At 35.6% G+C, this 16,791-nt stretch overlaps 2 protein-coding genes and 2 pseudogenes across 2 annotated transcripts; 2 read left to right on the forward strand and 2 right to left on the reverse strand.

The window, feature by feature from the left end:
- Positions 1–1,047: 1,047 nt before the first annotated feature.
- LOC100791853 (uncharacterized) lies at positions 1,048–4,819 on the reverse strand. The gene is made up of 8 exons (NM_001255122.2): positions 4,545–4,819; positions 4,332–4,433; positions 4,122–4,179; positions 3,910–4,010; positions 3,137–3,232; positions 2,956–3,049; positions 1,717–1,954; positions 1,048–1,531 (listed from the first exon to the last, which is right to left on the reverse strand). The coding sequence occupies exons 1-8, from the start codon at positions 4,635–4,637 to the stop codon at positions 1,222–1,224; spliced, it is 1,092 nt and encodes a 363-aa protein (NP_001242051.2). The 5' UTR covers positions 4,638–4,819; the 3' UTR covers positions 1,048–1,221.
- Positions 4,820–6,358: 1,539 nt separating this feature from the next.
- On the forward strand, positions 6,359–10,423 carry LOC102668341 (protein PLASTID MOVEMENT IMPAIRED 1-RELATED 1-like; annotated as a pseudogene).
- LOC100778334 (protein PLASTID MOVEMENT IMPAIRED 1-RELATED 1-like) lies at positions 9,547–10,487 on the forward strand (annotated as a pseudogene).
- A 1,110-nt stretch (positions 10,488–11,597) lies between these two features.
- LOC100500110 (PHD finger protein Alfin-like) lies at positions 11,598–15,356 on the reverse strand. Its single transcript, NM_001250016.2, has 5 exons — positions 15,120–15,356; positions 14,922–14,954; positions 14,462–14,690; positions 12,698–12,833; positions 11,598–12,457 (listed from the first exon to the last, which is right to left on the reverse strand). The coding sequence occupies exons 1-5, from the start codon at positions 15,214–15,216 to the stop codon at positions 12,197–12,199; spliced, it is 756 nt and encodes a 251-aa protein (NP_001236945.2). The 5' UTR covers positions 15,217–15,356; the 3' UTR covers positions 11,598–12,196.
- Between the last annotated feature and the right edge of the window lie 1,435 nt (positions 15,357–16,791).

Consider the following 16,791-nt stretch of genomic DNA (forward strand, 5'->3'; position numbering starts at 1 on the left):
TAACTGTATCTTGAAATACCATGTTGAAAACTACTGGGAGGACCAGCGTTATGTGAACACCATCAGAAGTAGAAATTTCAACGTGAAATTTACATCTAGAAGTTGCCAGTTTCTATATCTCAGAACGCATTCACTTTCTGCATTTTTCTCCTTGGAAATATTTATTCAAGGTTAATATAAGTAACTGATGATATTGGTTGGTACTGAAAGCCTATTACATATGGAAAGTATGAAGATGTGAAAGAAGCAATGCACAATTAAGTGAATAAGCAAATCCTTTAGTTATAGCTGAAAGCCTTAATGTAGGTTTGTTTTGTGGTTATGACTATTCATTTCAGTCCATGCTTACCTTGCATAATATTTGGAAGGCGATGTTTTATTTTTAATTCCCTTCGTGTTGATGGATTCTTTTGATAGCTTTCCATTAATTCGTACTTTTCATGCTAAATAGTAAATAAGGCTGGTTTTGAAACTCAGTACTAACTATTTTAAGCATTAAATTTCGTCCTTTCCTACATGCCTTTCCTCCAAAAAGAATTTCTACTTTTTCCCCTTTAATCAACTTGTTTGTTAAAACAACGTCAAAAATGTATAAATACCTTGGATACTTAGTCTTTTTCTTTACTCAATCAAAACGCATAAAGACAATCTTCTACTTTATAAATAGTGTATCATTGTAAACCGATTGTAAAAATATTTATCTCTTTTTGTCTTTTTTTTCATCACAATTACATTGACGTGGATCACTATTTTTCACACTCTTTTTTGTCATCAGATAACATTAGTAATAAAAAATAAAAAAGATTCCTTAACCGGAACCTTATCAATTTTTATTGACTCTTGTTACTTTAATTGTTCATTAAAAAATCTATAAAATCTTTTTAAATCTTATAAATTCTTGTAATATAAATTATTAAAAATTCAAACTACAAAATCTTACCTTCCTTTAAAATCTTTTAAAATAAAAAAGATTTTATGTCAAAATAATCTTTTAACCAGTTTCAAGTTTATCAGTATGATTAACTGAGTCATTAATGAAGAGGTGGTAAAGAAAAAACAATTTTGATTTAAGACAACCAAACCCACGTCCCACCCTCTCAGTAAAAACAAATCAACAAATACAATTACAACTTCAGCAAAATACGTGGATATTAGTTGAGCAAGGAGTGACATGTCACAACAACATTGTTTTAACTTGCTATCATTTTCCATCTCTATTGTCTATTGATGATTGGATTGAGCTTCTTCAACAGGTTGCATCTCTGATTTCTTTTTCTCCTTAAGAATTGCCTGCCTAGGCATTACTTCCAACAGAAAACTTCCTCCGTTCCATATTGAGGCCGAAACCTTTAGTATTTGGAAAACTACATGCAATTCATATGACAAGAATATGGGGACAGTAAGAGCCATGGTTGCCACCGTAAATATGCCTTGAAGAAAAATGTACATCAGCATGCGATTTTGATCCCCAAGCAACCCACTTAGGCGCCACCATATGTTGTTTGCTTTCTGAGCCTTTTTTGAGAGTTCCCTACGAAACAATCAAAATCAATATAATGAGAGGTGAAGGGAAGATCTATTCTGCCAATACACATAAAAGCATCTTAAACTTTCAAGGTTTAACCCCCATCAGAACTTCTATATTTGAATAGTATAAGATACTATTTTGTTATGAACTTAGAAGGGTAGAGAAGTATATGCATATTCATTAAGTACCTGTAGGAAGTCATGACTTCAGGATCTCTTAAAAATCTTTGTCTGCGTAAGACGTTGACAATGAGGAAGTATAGAACCTGCCACAAAGTGTAAGCTACCAAGGGTACCAAAAACAGCCATGTCCAGAGATAGGATTTATCTTCGACGTAAGGCCACGTAGGTCTCCTAGCAGTTCCCTCTGGATGCATGGCTTCAAAGGTAGCAGGATTCCACCATCGAATAGTAAAGAAAACCAATCCTGGAAAGAGCAACAGCGTTAAAGGCATATAAAAAGCAAAATGGATACGATAAGAAACATAAAGTTGAGCATACCTCTTAACAATGTGATGTCAATGCAGTCAAACAAAACTACTTTATTGAAGGTGTGACTATACTAAATACTAAAATGGATATAGTAAGAAATATAGGTTTAGCAAATCTATCACAAGTTCAACCCACTGCATGCTTATATTGAACAATATGATATATCTATCAAGAAAATGGGATGAATGTCTAAATGCCTGAACGAGGACAGTGGGACAAAAATAGCACACTATGTCTCACAGGAAGAGGAGATAGAATAGAGTCTAAACAATCTGAAATGGATATTGATTTTATGTGAAGGATGGGATATTATGTGATATGATATTTTTTATATATTGTTTCTTCCTCAAGCTAAAGCTTATTTGGTTTTAAGCTTGTTACAAATGAATCCTTTAAAAATGAGAAGTATAATTTGGGATCCAAAAAGCATGGGGCTAGAAAGGCAACTCAAGGATGCTGTAGAAATCAGATAGATTAGCACTGTTAGAAATATAACTCAGTAAGACAGCTGGAATAATCATCAGCCCAAAGAGTAGGTTGGAGTGTTGCATGATCAAGGAAGAAGAGGCTTCATTGTAATGGTCATTAACAGCAACTTTGGCTAACAGTTATAAACAACAAGAACTGAAACTTCTCCGAATTTGTCAAAAACAGCATGTGGATTTCGGAAGCTTCATAGCAGTGAAAAAATTGGAAATAAAATTAGGTGTGAATGATGTTATATGATATGATGTCATATTTTTCATATATTCTCAAAAACATTCATACCATATACACTGAACATTGTTTTCTAGATAAAAAAGCAGAACCTTACACCCAATATTTGACTATTGAAGGTAGAAGACAACAATTATTGTAGAAGAAGCTTACAATTTCCAAGAATTTCTTTTTCTTGCTGAAAAAAATAGAGAAACTATAAGATGAAGTATAATTTACCAGGTAAAAGATGGATAAGAACACTGACAATTTTGTCAACAGAACTGAAAACCAAGCTGCAGCGCCAAACAATCAAAGCCCATGCTAATGGCCCCTGCAAAAGCTCTTGAATAAGACACAAAATAGACAGATGATTCATTCTTTGCCCAAGGAGTCAAATTACAATAGATAATGCTCTTACCTCAGCAAAAGAAAAGCAAACCATGAAAAGCTTCTCGTTCGATGAGTAAAAAAGAAGATCAACTAAGAATATTGTATTGGCATAATAGCAGAAGTCCTGAAACACGGGCAATCATGTAACTACTTAACTTTCATTGCAGGAAACTCATAAAACAATAATATCAGTACTGTATCTGCATGATATTGAATTAGTGATTAATGGGAACAAAGACACTATTCCAACTATTTTTAATTTTTAATTATTAATGCATGAAAACACAGTTCAAATTGACAATGCCCTTGTCATTACTGATAGAGTTTCCAGGTCTAAAAGATCTGACCAATCAGATTAACGTCATAAAAATTCATCCTTTCTAAATGTTCTCTAACACATCATAACCATGTTGGTAGTTGGCAATTCAATTAAACATTCTTTTCGCTAACTTCTCTATAGTTAAACCACATAAGAAAGAAAAATAAAATGATAAGCAAATATTTCTAATTCAACTAATCCTTCGTCTTAGTATTTAGGAATAACAGTGACACATATTCAATAAGATAGATGTCTATTACTCCTCAACATTGCAGTTGGCAGTTTTTCACCTCTAAGTTTTGACAATTACAGATTATTGATTACAGTGACTAGTAATTACAAAAACCTTGTGAACACTACAACAAAAACTCAAACTCGCCCTAGAAGCAAACATAAGCTTCCAGAATGAAATAATGATTCGATACACCATACAAGTACAGTGCACTTCAGGAACGGAATTTGTGATATGTCTGTCAGCTTACTAGTAGATAGTAATGCCATTTCTTGAACCTATAGTATATCCAACGAAGAGGAACAAAGATGACGTAGAACAAACAATATACATAGGGAATGTCTTGGGGTCCTGCCAAGAAAAAACAAAATGTCAAGAAAAGAAAGAACTATAAATTTATTTAAAGAAAAACATTCCATAACACTGCAAACGCATAAGTGTCAGTTAGACTTATCAACTTACTTGCCCCTAAAAGGAAGCAAAACCCACCAAAACCGAGGACCCCCACGAGATGCGTCACCTGAACATGTATGAAAAAGCATGTTCAGTATTTTGACTATCCAGTGGGTCAAAGTTACCATAATAAATCCATTGAATTGCTAAACACCCACCCAGATAGTAATAATAATTGAAAAAGAAAACATTTTGAAATGGGAAAACGAAAAAACCGACCTTGTTGATGAACCTTTCGTGTTCTTCAGCTTGTTTGGCAATCTTAACGGCCTGTTTGGAAAGCATTTGCTTGGTCTGCACAGCTTGTTTGGACAGCATCTCCTGCGTTGAATCAAACCAAACAAAACCCACATCGTAAAAATCAAGAATGAATCATGTATGGCGTCGAAAATCAAATGAAAAACATAACATGGGTTTTGGTTTTGGTTTTACCTTAGATCTGTCCCTGAACCTCTGTCTGGGCTTTGGAGGGGATTCGTCACCATTGGAATACTCTGATGCTGCATGGTCTTCTGTGTCAGACATTTTTTACTGCCCAGTGATGAACGCGAAGCGATCACAGAGAGAGAGAGAGAGAGAGAGATGGCGGTGTTTTTGTTTTGTTTTGATTGGTGCTATCACAATTCACGACAATCAAATCACAACTCAACCTGGCATTAAAGCTCTAACTCGTAAATGGAACTTTCTGGTTAATCATTTACACACACATCTTTTTTTTTTTTTTTTATGATTTTATATACCTCAACTTGAATAGCCATTACGTCATACGTAGTTTTCTCAGCGTGACACGTGTAAAAGAACTTAATGTTTTTAAATTAAATCATTCACTACTGTTATTAAATTAAATTTTTATAGGATTTTATTATCATGTAATGTGTCAAATTTTAATTTGGAGTTAGATTTGATTATATATAAATTTAAAGATTATAATTTTTATATTGATTATGTATATAATCGAGCTAAATGCAATATGTTTTTTTTAAGGGTTATTTATTTTATACAACTTTTTTTTAAATTAAAATTCTTAAAACTTATTTCTTGTTTTATTTTTTTATTTTTACTAAATATTCCATTAATCCCTTTTTTCCAAGATAATGGTAACTTTGAATTAACGACTAATATTGGTTAATGGTTTATTTTTGTATTTCTATAATGTAAAATTAAATATAAACCATGACTAATAATGAGGATTGATTATATTTATAATCTTTTTTTTCTTCCATCTTATTTTCACTCTTTTTCTTCTCAGTTTTCTCTTTATTCATCGCAACATTTATATTAATTTTTCTCTTTTTATTTATTTCCATCTTCTTTCTAGCTACCATGCATCCAAAAATTGAAGTGTACTGTAAACTTTTTTTCTTCTAATTATGATGCTATGAATATTCTCAGTCATATTCTATACCAAACCAGTATCTATTTTTATTCTTTTCAAGAGCAAAAGGAACGGTGTACGTAGAAGGTAAAAACTATAAACATTGATTTGGTGATGATTCTGGAATATTCAAGTACACCATCGAGGTCACATACCCATTAAATGCATACAATTTTTCCACGCATCCATAATTATTAGAGAAAACTTAATAATTTTTTTACAGAACAGTGTAATCCTTTTTTGACTAAAGAACAGGGTAATTCTTATAAACATAAAATAACTTCTACAATTATCTCATAATTCTTAAAAACAGTTCAAAATAACTTCTACAATTATCTCATAATTCTATTATATTATCATATTTTTTACATTAAAATTGATTTTTTTTTACAATTTATTGTACTTTACATTGATGTATATTGTAGTAATATAAATAAATTGAATTATATATAAAGAAAATTTTACAAATATTACATACATAAAAGTCCAAGAAAAAAAATGATATACAATACTATAATAATTAGTAATCATAGATGTTTCTTAATTGATAAATCAAACAATATTTGAATTTAATGACGATCTTTAGCTTGTCTGTAATACAATTAGATTCCAAATTTATGTTGCTGGCTTTCTTGTTTGTTTTTAACAAAACACAAGATAATTTGAAAAAACAGCAACGAGCAAGTAGAATTTTTGAAATTTGAAGAAACTGGGAATGGATAGCGTAACGCAACGTACACAAATAGAAAGTTTGAAAATAAGAATTGGAAATATGTAAGGGCATAAATTGAAAATAAAAATGAAGGAACAAACGACAACATAGCATTACAACAACAACCTCTTCTCACAATTCCTATGGTATGTTTTCAATTCCTTTCTCGTTTCTTCTTTCCATCCCCACCTCTCAATCTCTCTCCTTTTGGAATCAAATTTGGATTTTATTTTATTATTTTGGTTGCAGAGTTCGAATTTTGAATTTCGCGTCCAACTTCTTTTTGTGATGTTTTCGATCATTTTCTACGCTACCCGGTAATCTATGCATCAACCCATCATTTCCTTGTTCCTTTATGTGTGTGTATATATATATATATATATATATGAAATTCATTAATATGCTATATTTGATTGCATTTTCTTTTTCTGGGTTATGTTCTGTTCCGTGACATTTAAATTAACGTTATTTATTTTGTTTTCTGGTTTTTAGACAAAATATAATGTCGAAAACTGAAGGTGGGCAAAAGAGTGCTGAAGAGGAGAACGACGTGTTATTAAAAGACGTCGAAACCATAACAAAGCTTTGTACAGGGAGAAAAGCTCTTCCATGAATTCATCATCTTCAAAATCTGAGTTAAATGATCTCAAATCAAAGCCTAAAGCTAGCAAAGAAGATACTTTGCGAAAGGATAAGAAGTTCATGTAGAATTGGAAGCCATTGAAGGCACTTTGCCTCACTCGCAATAAGAGGTTTAATTGTAGTTTTTCTGTGCAAGTCCATTTGATTGAAGGGTTGCCTTTGAGTTTCAATGATTTTAGCCTCTGTGTGCATTGGAAGAGGAGGGGTGCACTTTTGGTGACCCCTCCAGCTAAGGTGATTCAAGGTGTGGCTGAGTTTCAAGACATTTTGACTCGCAATTGTTCAATCCATGGAAGTAGGAGTGGACCCCATAATTCTGCTAAATATGAAGCTAAGCATTTTATGCTGCTTCTTTCCTTGGTGCCCCAGGACTTGATTTGGGGAAGCACCGGGTGGATCTCACAAGGTTGCTCCCTCTCACACTGGAAGAGCTTGAATAGGAGAAAAACTCTGGGAAATGGACTACAAGTTTTGTATTATCAGGAACTGCAAGGGGTGCAGTAATGAATGTCAGTTTTGGGTATGTGATTGTTGGTGGATAATACGAGTGCTACCAGAGAAAACCATGGTGCTCCTCCTAATGTGTTCACTGCCAAGGAAAATAGCACATCTTTGATGGACCTAGATATAAATACTAGTCAGTTTGACAAAAGCGTTACACGTACCAGAAGTTTGCCAAGCTTTATTGGTCATAATTATTCATCTCAAATTGTAGAGGAGGTGGGGGATCTTCATGAGGTGTTGCCATCATCAGCATTATCATGAGCCAGCTCAGTAGGCATCTTATAAAAGGCATTCGATGAAGAGAAGAGCTGTAGTCCTCAGCATGGTAAACCTGAACTTGAAGTATTTAAAGAAAATATTGATTTAATCAAACTGGTTGTCTGTGATAGTGAAAAAGAAAAGCCAGAGGAGAATTCAGGTAATGAAGGAAAAACATGCAGTCTGGTGCATGTCAAACCTGAATTAGATGTGTTTCAAGAAATCCTGGAGACAGTTAAGCCAGATGATTATCGCTTACCTGATTCTGGAATAGAAAGTTTCAAAGAGCGTGAAGGTAATGAATTTTCTGTTATTGATCAGGGCATCGAATTTTCACCAAACAAACGTGTTAAACTAGAGGAATCTATCATAAAAGCTGTTGTTGATGCCTGTACTGTTGACAGTACTTGGGCCCTTTATACTGATGGTATTCAAGTATCTGTTAACGACAGTGCTAAACAGCATTCCTAGAATGAACTAAATGATAGTTCTTGGGAAAGCGCTTTGCTACATGAATTTTCTCAAAAAGGATGGCTTATGCACAAAAGAACTTCTACTGCAAGAACTAGAATTAGCTTTAAATAGTGTCTCAGAGTTGGAGACAGTGGCAATGGAATCTCCTAATATCATGGAAGCCAAATCTGAATACAAGTTGAGAAAGTCACATAGTTTAGATGATGTTACAGAATCAGTTGCCAGTGGGTTTTTAAGTATGCTTGGCTTAGATCATAGTCCAATGGGTTTGAGCTTTGAAAGTGAGCCCGAGTCTCCAAGAGAGTGCCTTTTAAGACAATTCAAGAAGGAAGCTCTTTCTGAGGGCTTCTCTTTGTTTGATTTTGGCATGGACAATGATAATGAAGCAGATGATGGCTATGATGCTTCTTTTTGGATCTGATAATTGGGAGTTCTCTACAGGTATTAAGCCATCATCCTCATTGCCAGATCTGCAGAAAGGGCATCTAATTGAGTCTGAGGATGTGAGGAGCCAACAAAAGGTCCAAATGCTAGAAGACTTGAAAACAGAAGCCTTAATGTGTGAATGGGGTTTGATTATAATGGTTTTGGAAATTCAATGTATGTTCTACCCGAAGAGCCTCTACCATTACCTCCTCTGGCAGAAGGGTTAGGTCCTTTTCTTCAGACCAAAGAATGGGGGGTTTCTATGGTCAATGAATCCCTCACTTTTCAGGAATAGTAGAAGTGGTGGGACATTAATCATGCAGGTTTCCAACCCTTTGGTTATGCTGGCTGAAATGGGTTCTGGGATAATGGAGATTTTGCAGTGTTTGGCTTCATTGGGAATTGAAAAGCTTTCCATGCAGGCAAACAAGTTAATACCTCTGGAAGATATCACAGGGAAGACAATGCAACAAATATCAAGGGAAGCAAAGCTAGTCCTGGAAGAAACACACAGGTCTGTCTGTTCCTTTTTTCAGCACTTATCTTGGAAGTAAGATTTTTAAAAGTCATTCCTTTAAATGATTTACTTACTGAATTTTGCTCCACTTTATGCAGACAATACCATTTGCAGCATGATTTGGTGACAGGACAAGATTCTATTTGCACACAAAGTGGCTTGAAAGGAACATTATCTGGTGGACTAGAGTCTGATAAGTTTAGTTCAAGTTCTATTGGTGACCAGAGAGGCTCGGAGTTTGTTTCGTTGGAAGATCTTGCCCCATTAGCTATGGATAAAGTTGAAGCACTTTGACTGGAGGGTTTGAGAATACAATCTGGGATGTTGAATGAGGATGAACCATCAAACATCATTGCACAATCCCTTGGGGGCATTTGTGCTCTCCAAGGCAACAAGGGGGTTAGTATTAGTGGATCCCTTAGCCTGGATGGAGCTGCTGCCTTGCGATTGTAGGGTGAAAAAGACAGCAGCAGTGATGGATAAAGTTGAAGCACTTTGACTGGAGGGTTTGAGAATACAATCTGGGATGTTGAATGAGGATGAACCATCAAACATCATTGCACAATCCCTTGGGGGCATTTGTGCTCTCCAAGGCAACAAGTGGGTTAGTATTAGTGGATCCCTTAGCCTGGATGGAGCTGCTGCCTTGCGATTGTAGGGTGAAAAAGACAGCAGCAGTGATGGTGTTGATGGGATAATTGGCCTTTCATTAACCCTTGACGAATGGATGAGGTTGGATTGTGGTGAGATTGATGATGATATAGACAATATCGGTGAGCATACTTCCAAACTTCTTGCTGCACATCATATCATGGTAACTCTTTTGACTTGATTCGTGGGAGTTCATGGCAAAAGCTCTGGCAGGAAATGTGGTTTGTTGGGAAACAATTTCACAGTAGCTCTAATGGTGCAACTTCGTGATCCTCTAAGAAACTGAGCCAGTTGGAACACCAATGCTTTCTCTTATACAAGTTGAGAGAGTGTTTGTCCCACCAAAGCAAAAGATTGATTGGCTGGTGTCTGAGGCGGGGAACAATAATGATGAGTGTGAAATAGTAGCCAAGGTGGAGTTGAAGGCCAACAAAGAAGATAAAAGTTCTGAAGAGGAGGAGGAGGCTATTCCTCAGTTCAGAATTACAGAAGTACATGTTGCAGGTCTGAAGACTGAACCTCACAAAAAGAAGGTTTGGGGCACTTGAAGATGACGACGACAACAACAGTCTGGTTCCCGCTGGTTGATTGCTAGTGGAATGGGGAAGAACAATAAGGATCCATTGCTGAAGTCAAAGGGTGTGTCTAAATCTAGTGCTAAAATCACCACCGCAAACGTGTAACCTGGTGACACGTTGTGGAGCATATAATCTCGTATTTATGGTACTGGAACAAGATGGAAGGAATTGGTAGTGCTAAATCCATATAAGAAATCCCAATATCATTATACCGAATAAAACTATAAGAGTACGTTGACCGGTAAGTGTAACAGGCGATTCAGTTGTTTGCTATAAAAGGGCTTATCCTTATGAGGCTATGTTTGGAATTGCTTGATTTGGCAATCCGATTCTAATCTCACATTGATCAAACAGGACCTGCTGTTGAATAATTGCAACGTTGTGTGAAAAGTGGAGAAAACAACGTAATGGATTTGACTGTGAAAGCCTTTTCTTGTAGCCATTTGTAACATCACATCGAATAAATTATATTGTAGTCCATGAAAAGGTGAATTTGGTTAGCATGAACAGAACTGGTGTATGTATATTATAACCAGTGTCCTTGTGGCCTCGTCCGTCTAAATGAAAATATTTGGCTTTTGTGGTTCCTTCCTAAAGAACAACGATTTCACAACCATGTTTACGCACTGATGAATTGACAATTCAGACGAGTTTGTTTTGCCCATTATGTATATGCTATAACAAAGAATGATGAGAAGAGAATTAAGGAATACTACCGTTTCAGAAACTGATCATTAAAGTAGGCTAGGGCATGATGCATCAGACTATTCCAACGGATCTCCTGTTCCACCCAACCCTACCATAATATTTTCCATGCAGTGACGGATCCTGATATTTTAAAAATATTTCATATTATTTTTAAAAGTATAAATATACATTATACTTGTTGTCTATGTTTTTATATTTTAAAAATAATTATAATTTTCTCATTTTCAATATTAGCAAAAATCTCTCACTCTAAATAATTTAACAATAATTTATATATTTTTCGATTTTGCATTTGATTTTTGATAATATTCAAGAGGATAACAAATGCAGTAGAAAAGGAATTGAGCATAACAGATAAACCACAATGCACACACTCTACAGAATTCGTTTTCAAATTTCAATTTAATATATAAGCTTCTAACTACCGTTAGAATGAGTCTCACAACAAGGAAAACTAGATTGAGAAGTAAATGCGGGTGAAATCAGTTTTGAAGTGATTTTCATTTTTTTAAAACTGGAAACAGATACAGTCCTTTACATTTTACTAAAAAAGACAAAAAAAATGCAATAATGAGAATTGAAATAAATAAAAAAAAAAAAAACGGCATATGTATTTCATACACACTTTCAATTTATATTAGAATTGAAATTGTAACTATACAATCATTATATTATGGAGGCAAAATACTACACGTAATGGATTAAAAAGGTAGTTGGGACAACTGCCCCCACTCTCTTAAAGGTGGATCCGTCCCTATTTCCATGTTCAAGTGGCTCGGGAGAGTTTAAGGAAGAACTCAGAAGTAGAACTATTTTAGTTTCATACACAACATTAAAAAAAAATCGTCTCTAATTTACACCTTAAGCCAACTCTGCCGTTCTTCCAAAGCTAACACAGATGCCACACTGCTACATTGGGTAGACCATAAATCTGATCAATCCAATGCGTCATGCTAGCAAATACGACATATGTTCAAACATACATGTATGTGTGCACACGTGCACTATCATATGCTACAAATATAAGTATACCAGTCAGGATGAAGATTGGAGACATATCCAGAACCTGCAAACTATAAATATTAAAAAAAAATATATCCACTAAGAAGTTCACAAGACCCAAAGTACTGAATACATATGCCCATCATGGCATGGCACAGGAATCCTAAGCCACTAACAAGTTAGAAGTCCAACATGATTTAGTTACAAGGGGTGAGAACTGTCCCACTCTCAACTATATCAAGGCCGTGCTCTCTTATTGCTGCATGAGGGGCACTTATACTGCTTGATGTGCTCGGCTCTGGCTGGAGTGATCTTCACACACTTGCCATGGAACCACTTCTCACATATGTCACAACAAATCCAGAACTCATCAGACGCATAGTTCTCTCCACATGCCCCACACAAAGTTTCCCCATGCTCCTCGTCATCTTCTTCATCCGGTACCTCTTCCTCCTCGTCCTTTGTTTGCTTTGAATACTTCCCTGATTCAGATCCTCGCTATTTTGTTCCAATAAGGAAACAATCATGCAGAAATGACATGTCAAAGAAGGAAACACAATTATAAGTATGTGGCACCACAACTCTACTAAAAAGCAAGAAGAAAACATTTATAAATTCAAAAAAGTGGAAAAGCTAGAGTATATGATGCATTACTAGAGTCCAAATATTTTCTAATAGAGCAATTATGACCATAAAAAATAATATAAAGGGAGAGTGAAGGTACTAAGATTTTTTTACCCCTTTTGAACCAGATTTTGATTTGTTGCTGGAGTGGTTTGAAATGGATGACTTTTCCTTAGTCTGTTTTTTTGCACTTCCAGTCACAATCTCGAATATTGTTGGTAAATCATTAATCATAGTGAACAGGCGTTTCCTGCAAAGAGAATTGCACGTTATCATAGGCTATGATAAAACACAGGCCATAGTGAACCTTTTATTCTCTGAATGAATCAATTTGTTTTACATTTATTATATCAAACAAATTTTGTATTCCGCCAACTTGTTCATCATCAACATCTGGAAACCAAAAAAACCATACCAAACAGAGACAAAAACATTTATACAGTAATACTTGTTAGCCAAATCCAAAAAATATGGGGGGTTGATATAAATAGAAATTTTATGCCTAACAGCTCATCGTATAGAATCAACTAAACACTGTAAAGGCTTTAACTCCCTTTTTAACCCATAGAGAGAAAAACTTAGAATCCAAAATGCAAATTCTGTATAAGACGACATCGTTCCTTTTTTATAATTACTAGAGCTGCAATCAGGTTGGGTAGCTTTTAGGGTGTTTAGAAGTTAAAACCAATTAAATAGTACTACTATCAGGTTAGGCTGGTTTCGGTTATGCATTTTTCAAGCAGACAACCTGAACCAAACCAAGTGGGTGGTCTCTATCAGGTTAGGTTAGCTCAAGCTGGGTACTCAGGTCTTATACTAGAATAGTGAAAATCTGAAGAAGAAAAAAATTTAAAATTAGAAAACTGAGAAGGCACCCTGGAATGATTCACAGATCTTATTCTTTTCGGGTATCCATCAGTCCAAACTCTTATGAAATCATCTCTTGCATGAAATCACAAACTCTTGGTCTTCTTCCTCCAAAGGAAACATAGAGCCCCACATCATACACAATTGCTGAAACCACTCCTTGGCTTCTCTGGTGATTGTGGGATTTCAAGCTCACTTGCTGAAACCGCCGCTTGGCAAGATCCATCAAACAGTAGAGACAGGTGAAGCCCCCACCCACCCAAACCAAAAAAACCCAACGCACAATGCTTCAAGACACTGATGTGGTGCAGAGATGCGGATGCAGATCTGGAGAAGCCATGGGAATAAGAGCCGGATAAATCCTCAAACTCTTCTGAAGATTGGTTTGGCTCAGGTTCATTGGACTGAAAATTTCAGAACATGATACTTGAACCAAACAAGATCGGATTGATCACCTTGAAACCAAACCGAACTGTCACTCAAACCAATGAGCAGAAACAACTTCAGGAGTTCCTGGACCCACTTACATCCTTAATAATTACACGACAAAGTATGGTCGTCATGAACTATTTATTAAATTGACCGTTAGTGGCATACATGTTGATACAGCACAAATAAAGGAAGAATAAGAAAGACTTTGGCACAAGAATATTGCCTTATGTTTTTCTTGTGCGCTTTACCCTTTTGCATAACAAACAATCTTGATATTCTAACCTACCACAACCAGCAGTAGACAAAGCGATTCGGAAGAAATGAAATACTGCAGAGAAATCCAAATAGCAGGAAAGAAAATCAATTGCTTAATCTTCTCCTCCAAACAATGTTGTTTCGTGTACCAAGATAAAATTATAATGTTTTTTCATTAACTAAATCAAAACAGCAGAGCCACAAATTAAAACAAAAGTTCATTAGTAAATGAAAAACGAAAGGCATCCGAAAAATTTCCCTGTCCAACCTAGAGATCAATTGCAAGAAAAAAACACAATAAAGAGTTAGAAAACAGAATCATACCTGTCAGCTTTATCAAAACCAAATCGTGCCCCAAAGTAGAAAGCCACTGCAAGTAACCATGCATCACTGTGAACGGCAACCAAAGACAGCCAGTCCTTATCCTGCATCCCATCCCTAGCAAAGTTTATGCCCAATGCAGGCTCAGGAAGCTCCGGAGGAACTTCTTCCGCAGGTAAATTAACTTCCCATTGCTCATTAGGGAACCCGTATAAACAAAGGTTATCCTTTTCTGGTGCACAATAAACACAACAGTTAAGGAATGCATCAGCATATTATCACAATGCAGCTCACTTGGATTGTTAAAAGAATTTGAGCATAGCAAACACGAAAAGTAAAATTTTAAAGAGCAAAATATCTTAGACATAGAAGGCGATAAATTATACTAGTAGTTACATTTACAGACTCCAACACAGAGAACAAGGTAACGGAGAATGCAAAGGCAAACAAAATAAATCCTAACCAGGATCGCACTGCTGGAAAAATTCTTCAACATCTGCGAAGAAAGGAAAAGGAAAGTTGGATATTAGAATGTATTAAAAACAGGAACAGGTAATTTTTGCAGAGGAGGCGCTAAAATTAATTGGCAAGAACAAAAGCGAGTGAGACACACTCAGTAGGAGTGTTTGTAAGAAGAAAAAGAGAAGAGTGAGATAGAGACCAGTGGTGAGAGCCTTGATCATGCCGGCTCTACGACCCTTGAAGTCCCGGAAAACCTCTTCCACAGTGCGAGGGTTGTAGTTCACTCCACCGTCCATCACCGACCCCACACCTCAAGACCTTTCTCCTTCTTCAACAATGGAAAATGCACAGACGGAGAGAGAGAGAGAAGTTGTTAGTGAAGATAACCGCGAGAAGAAGAAGAAGAAAGCAGCATTTCTAGTAAGGAGCAGAAAAAGCGAATAGTGTGCGGATATGATAATCAATTCACCCACTCATTATTATTAAATAAATTCAAATACGAACTGCTAAATTATTAAAGTCTATATTTAATTTTGGATGAAATATCGAATACGTACAAGATAACACATCCTTTGTGTTTTCCTTTTCTAATATAAAAAATAAATTAACAAGTATGGCAACAATAATTTTTACATATTATTAAATTTTCAACAAGTAAGCAAGCGATTGAATTGATTGAGTAATATTGAATTTAATTTTTAACGAAAATAATTTTTATTTAAATTTTAATTATTTTTTATGGAACTTTGAATTAATCTGATTTTTTTAAAAAATAAATCAAAAAATTAAAAATAACTTTCAAGAACGACTTCAATCATATGGTACAAAAATATATTCTCATAATTAATAAAAAAAAACTGGTAATTAATAAAATTAAAGAATGGTAGCAGCTTTTTGCACTTGGTGTTGCGGTGCCTTGAGAATTAAATTAACTAATTAACTAAGAGTGTGTTTGAATGAAATAATTTTAAACTTTAAGAATTTCAAATACTTCAATTTAAATTCCTTTATTTTTAAAATTTTGTGTTAGGATACAACCTTTCTCTTCAACAATCATAGAATTACCACCAAATCACTGAATTACCTTCGATTAAACCTCTCGGGCGACAGCCGCGCCTTGGGATCCCTGCACCTCAGTCGGCTCAACGAGAACGCCGCCACGGCTGCCACCCCCGACAACCGTAGAAACATCGAACTCACTATCGACTTGCTCCGTCGCAACAAGCTCCCCTCGCTACCGTACCTCACGCTCGACTCCAACAACGGGAAAAAAACCCCTCCTCCAGAAGAACAGTGACTTCATCCTTTATAATACCTAAACGAAAACACCCTCGGCTTCCCCAATGATCCGAATGGCGAAGACCGCTTGCTCCAGAAACTATTACTCCCTCTCCGGTACCGCCACGGCGACACCGTCGTCGGTTCCATCACCATCCTCTCCTACGCCAGACTTCGTTCAAATCCAAACAAGTAAGACCTCTTCAGCAGAAAATCCCTAAAACAATCCTCTGAGTTAACGTTCACCGAAAAGCATGTTGTTGGAGAGGTCGTTGTCAGAGAGGACAAGGTACTGGAGGTGCTGCCAGGTGCCGTACTCGGGAGAGATCTGGCCAGAGAAGAAGTTGTCGCCAAGGTGAAGGTGACGGAGGAGGAGCATGACAGCGACAGAGAGAGAAATTTCCAAATTCACTCCCATGAAGATAGAATTTGAAATTCTATTTTTTCAACTAACTAAAATCCCTTTTGAAATTCTAAAATTTTAAATTTCTTTTACTAAAATATTCAAACAATTACTTTTAATAAAAAAAGAATTTAATTCCCTATAAAAAAAATACATTACCTAGTTTGTGATGGAAGATAAAGAGAAATGT

This window comes from Glycine max, chromosome 13 (genome assembly GCF_000004515.6).
Source record: "Glycine max cultivar Williams 82 chromosome 13, Glycine_max_v4.0, whole genome shotgun sequence".
Lineage (NCBI taxonomy): Eukaryota > Viridiplantae > Streptophyta > Magnoliopsida > Fabales > Fabaceae > Glycine > Glycine max.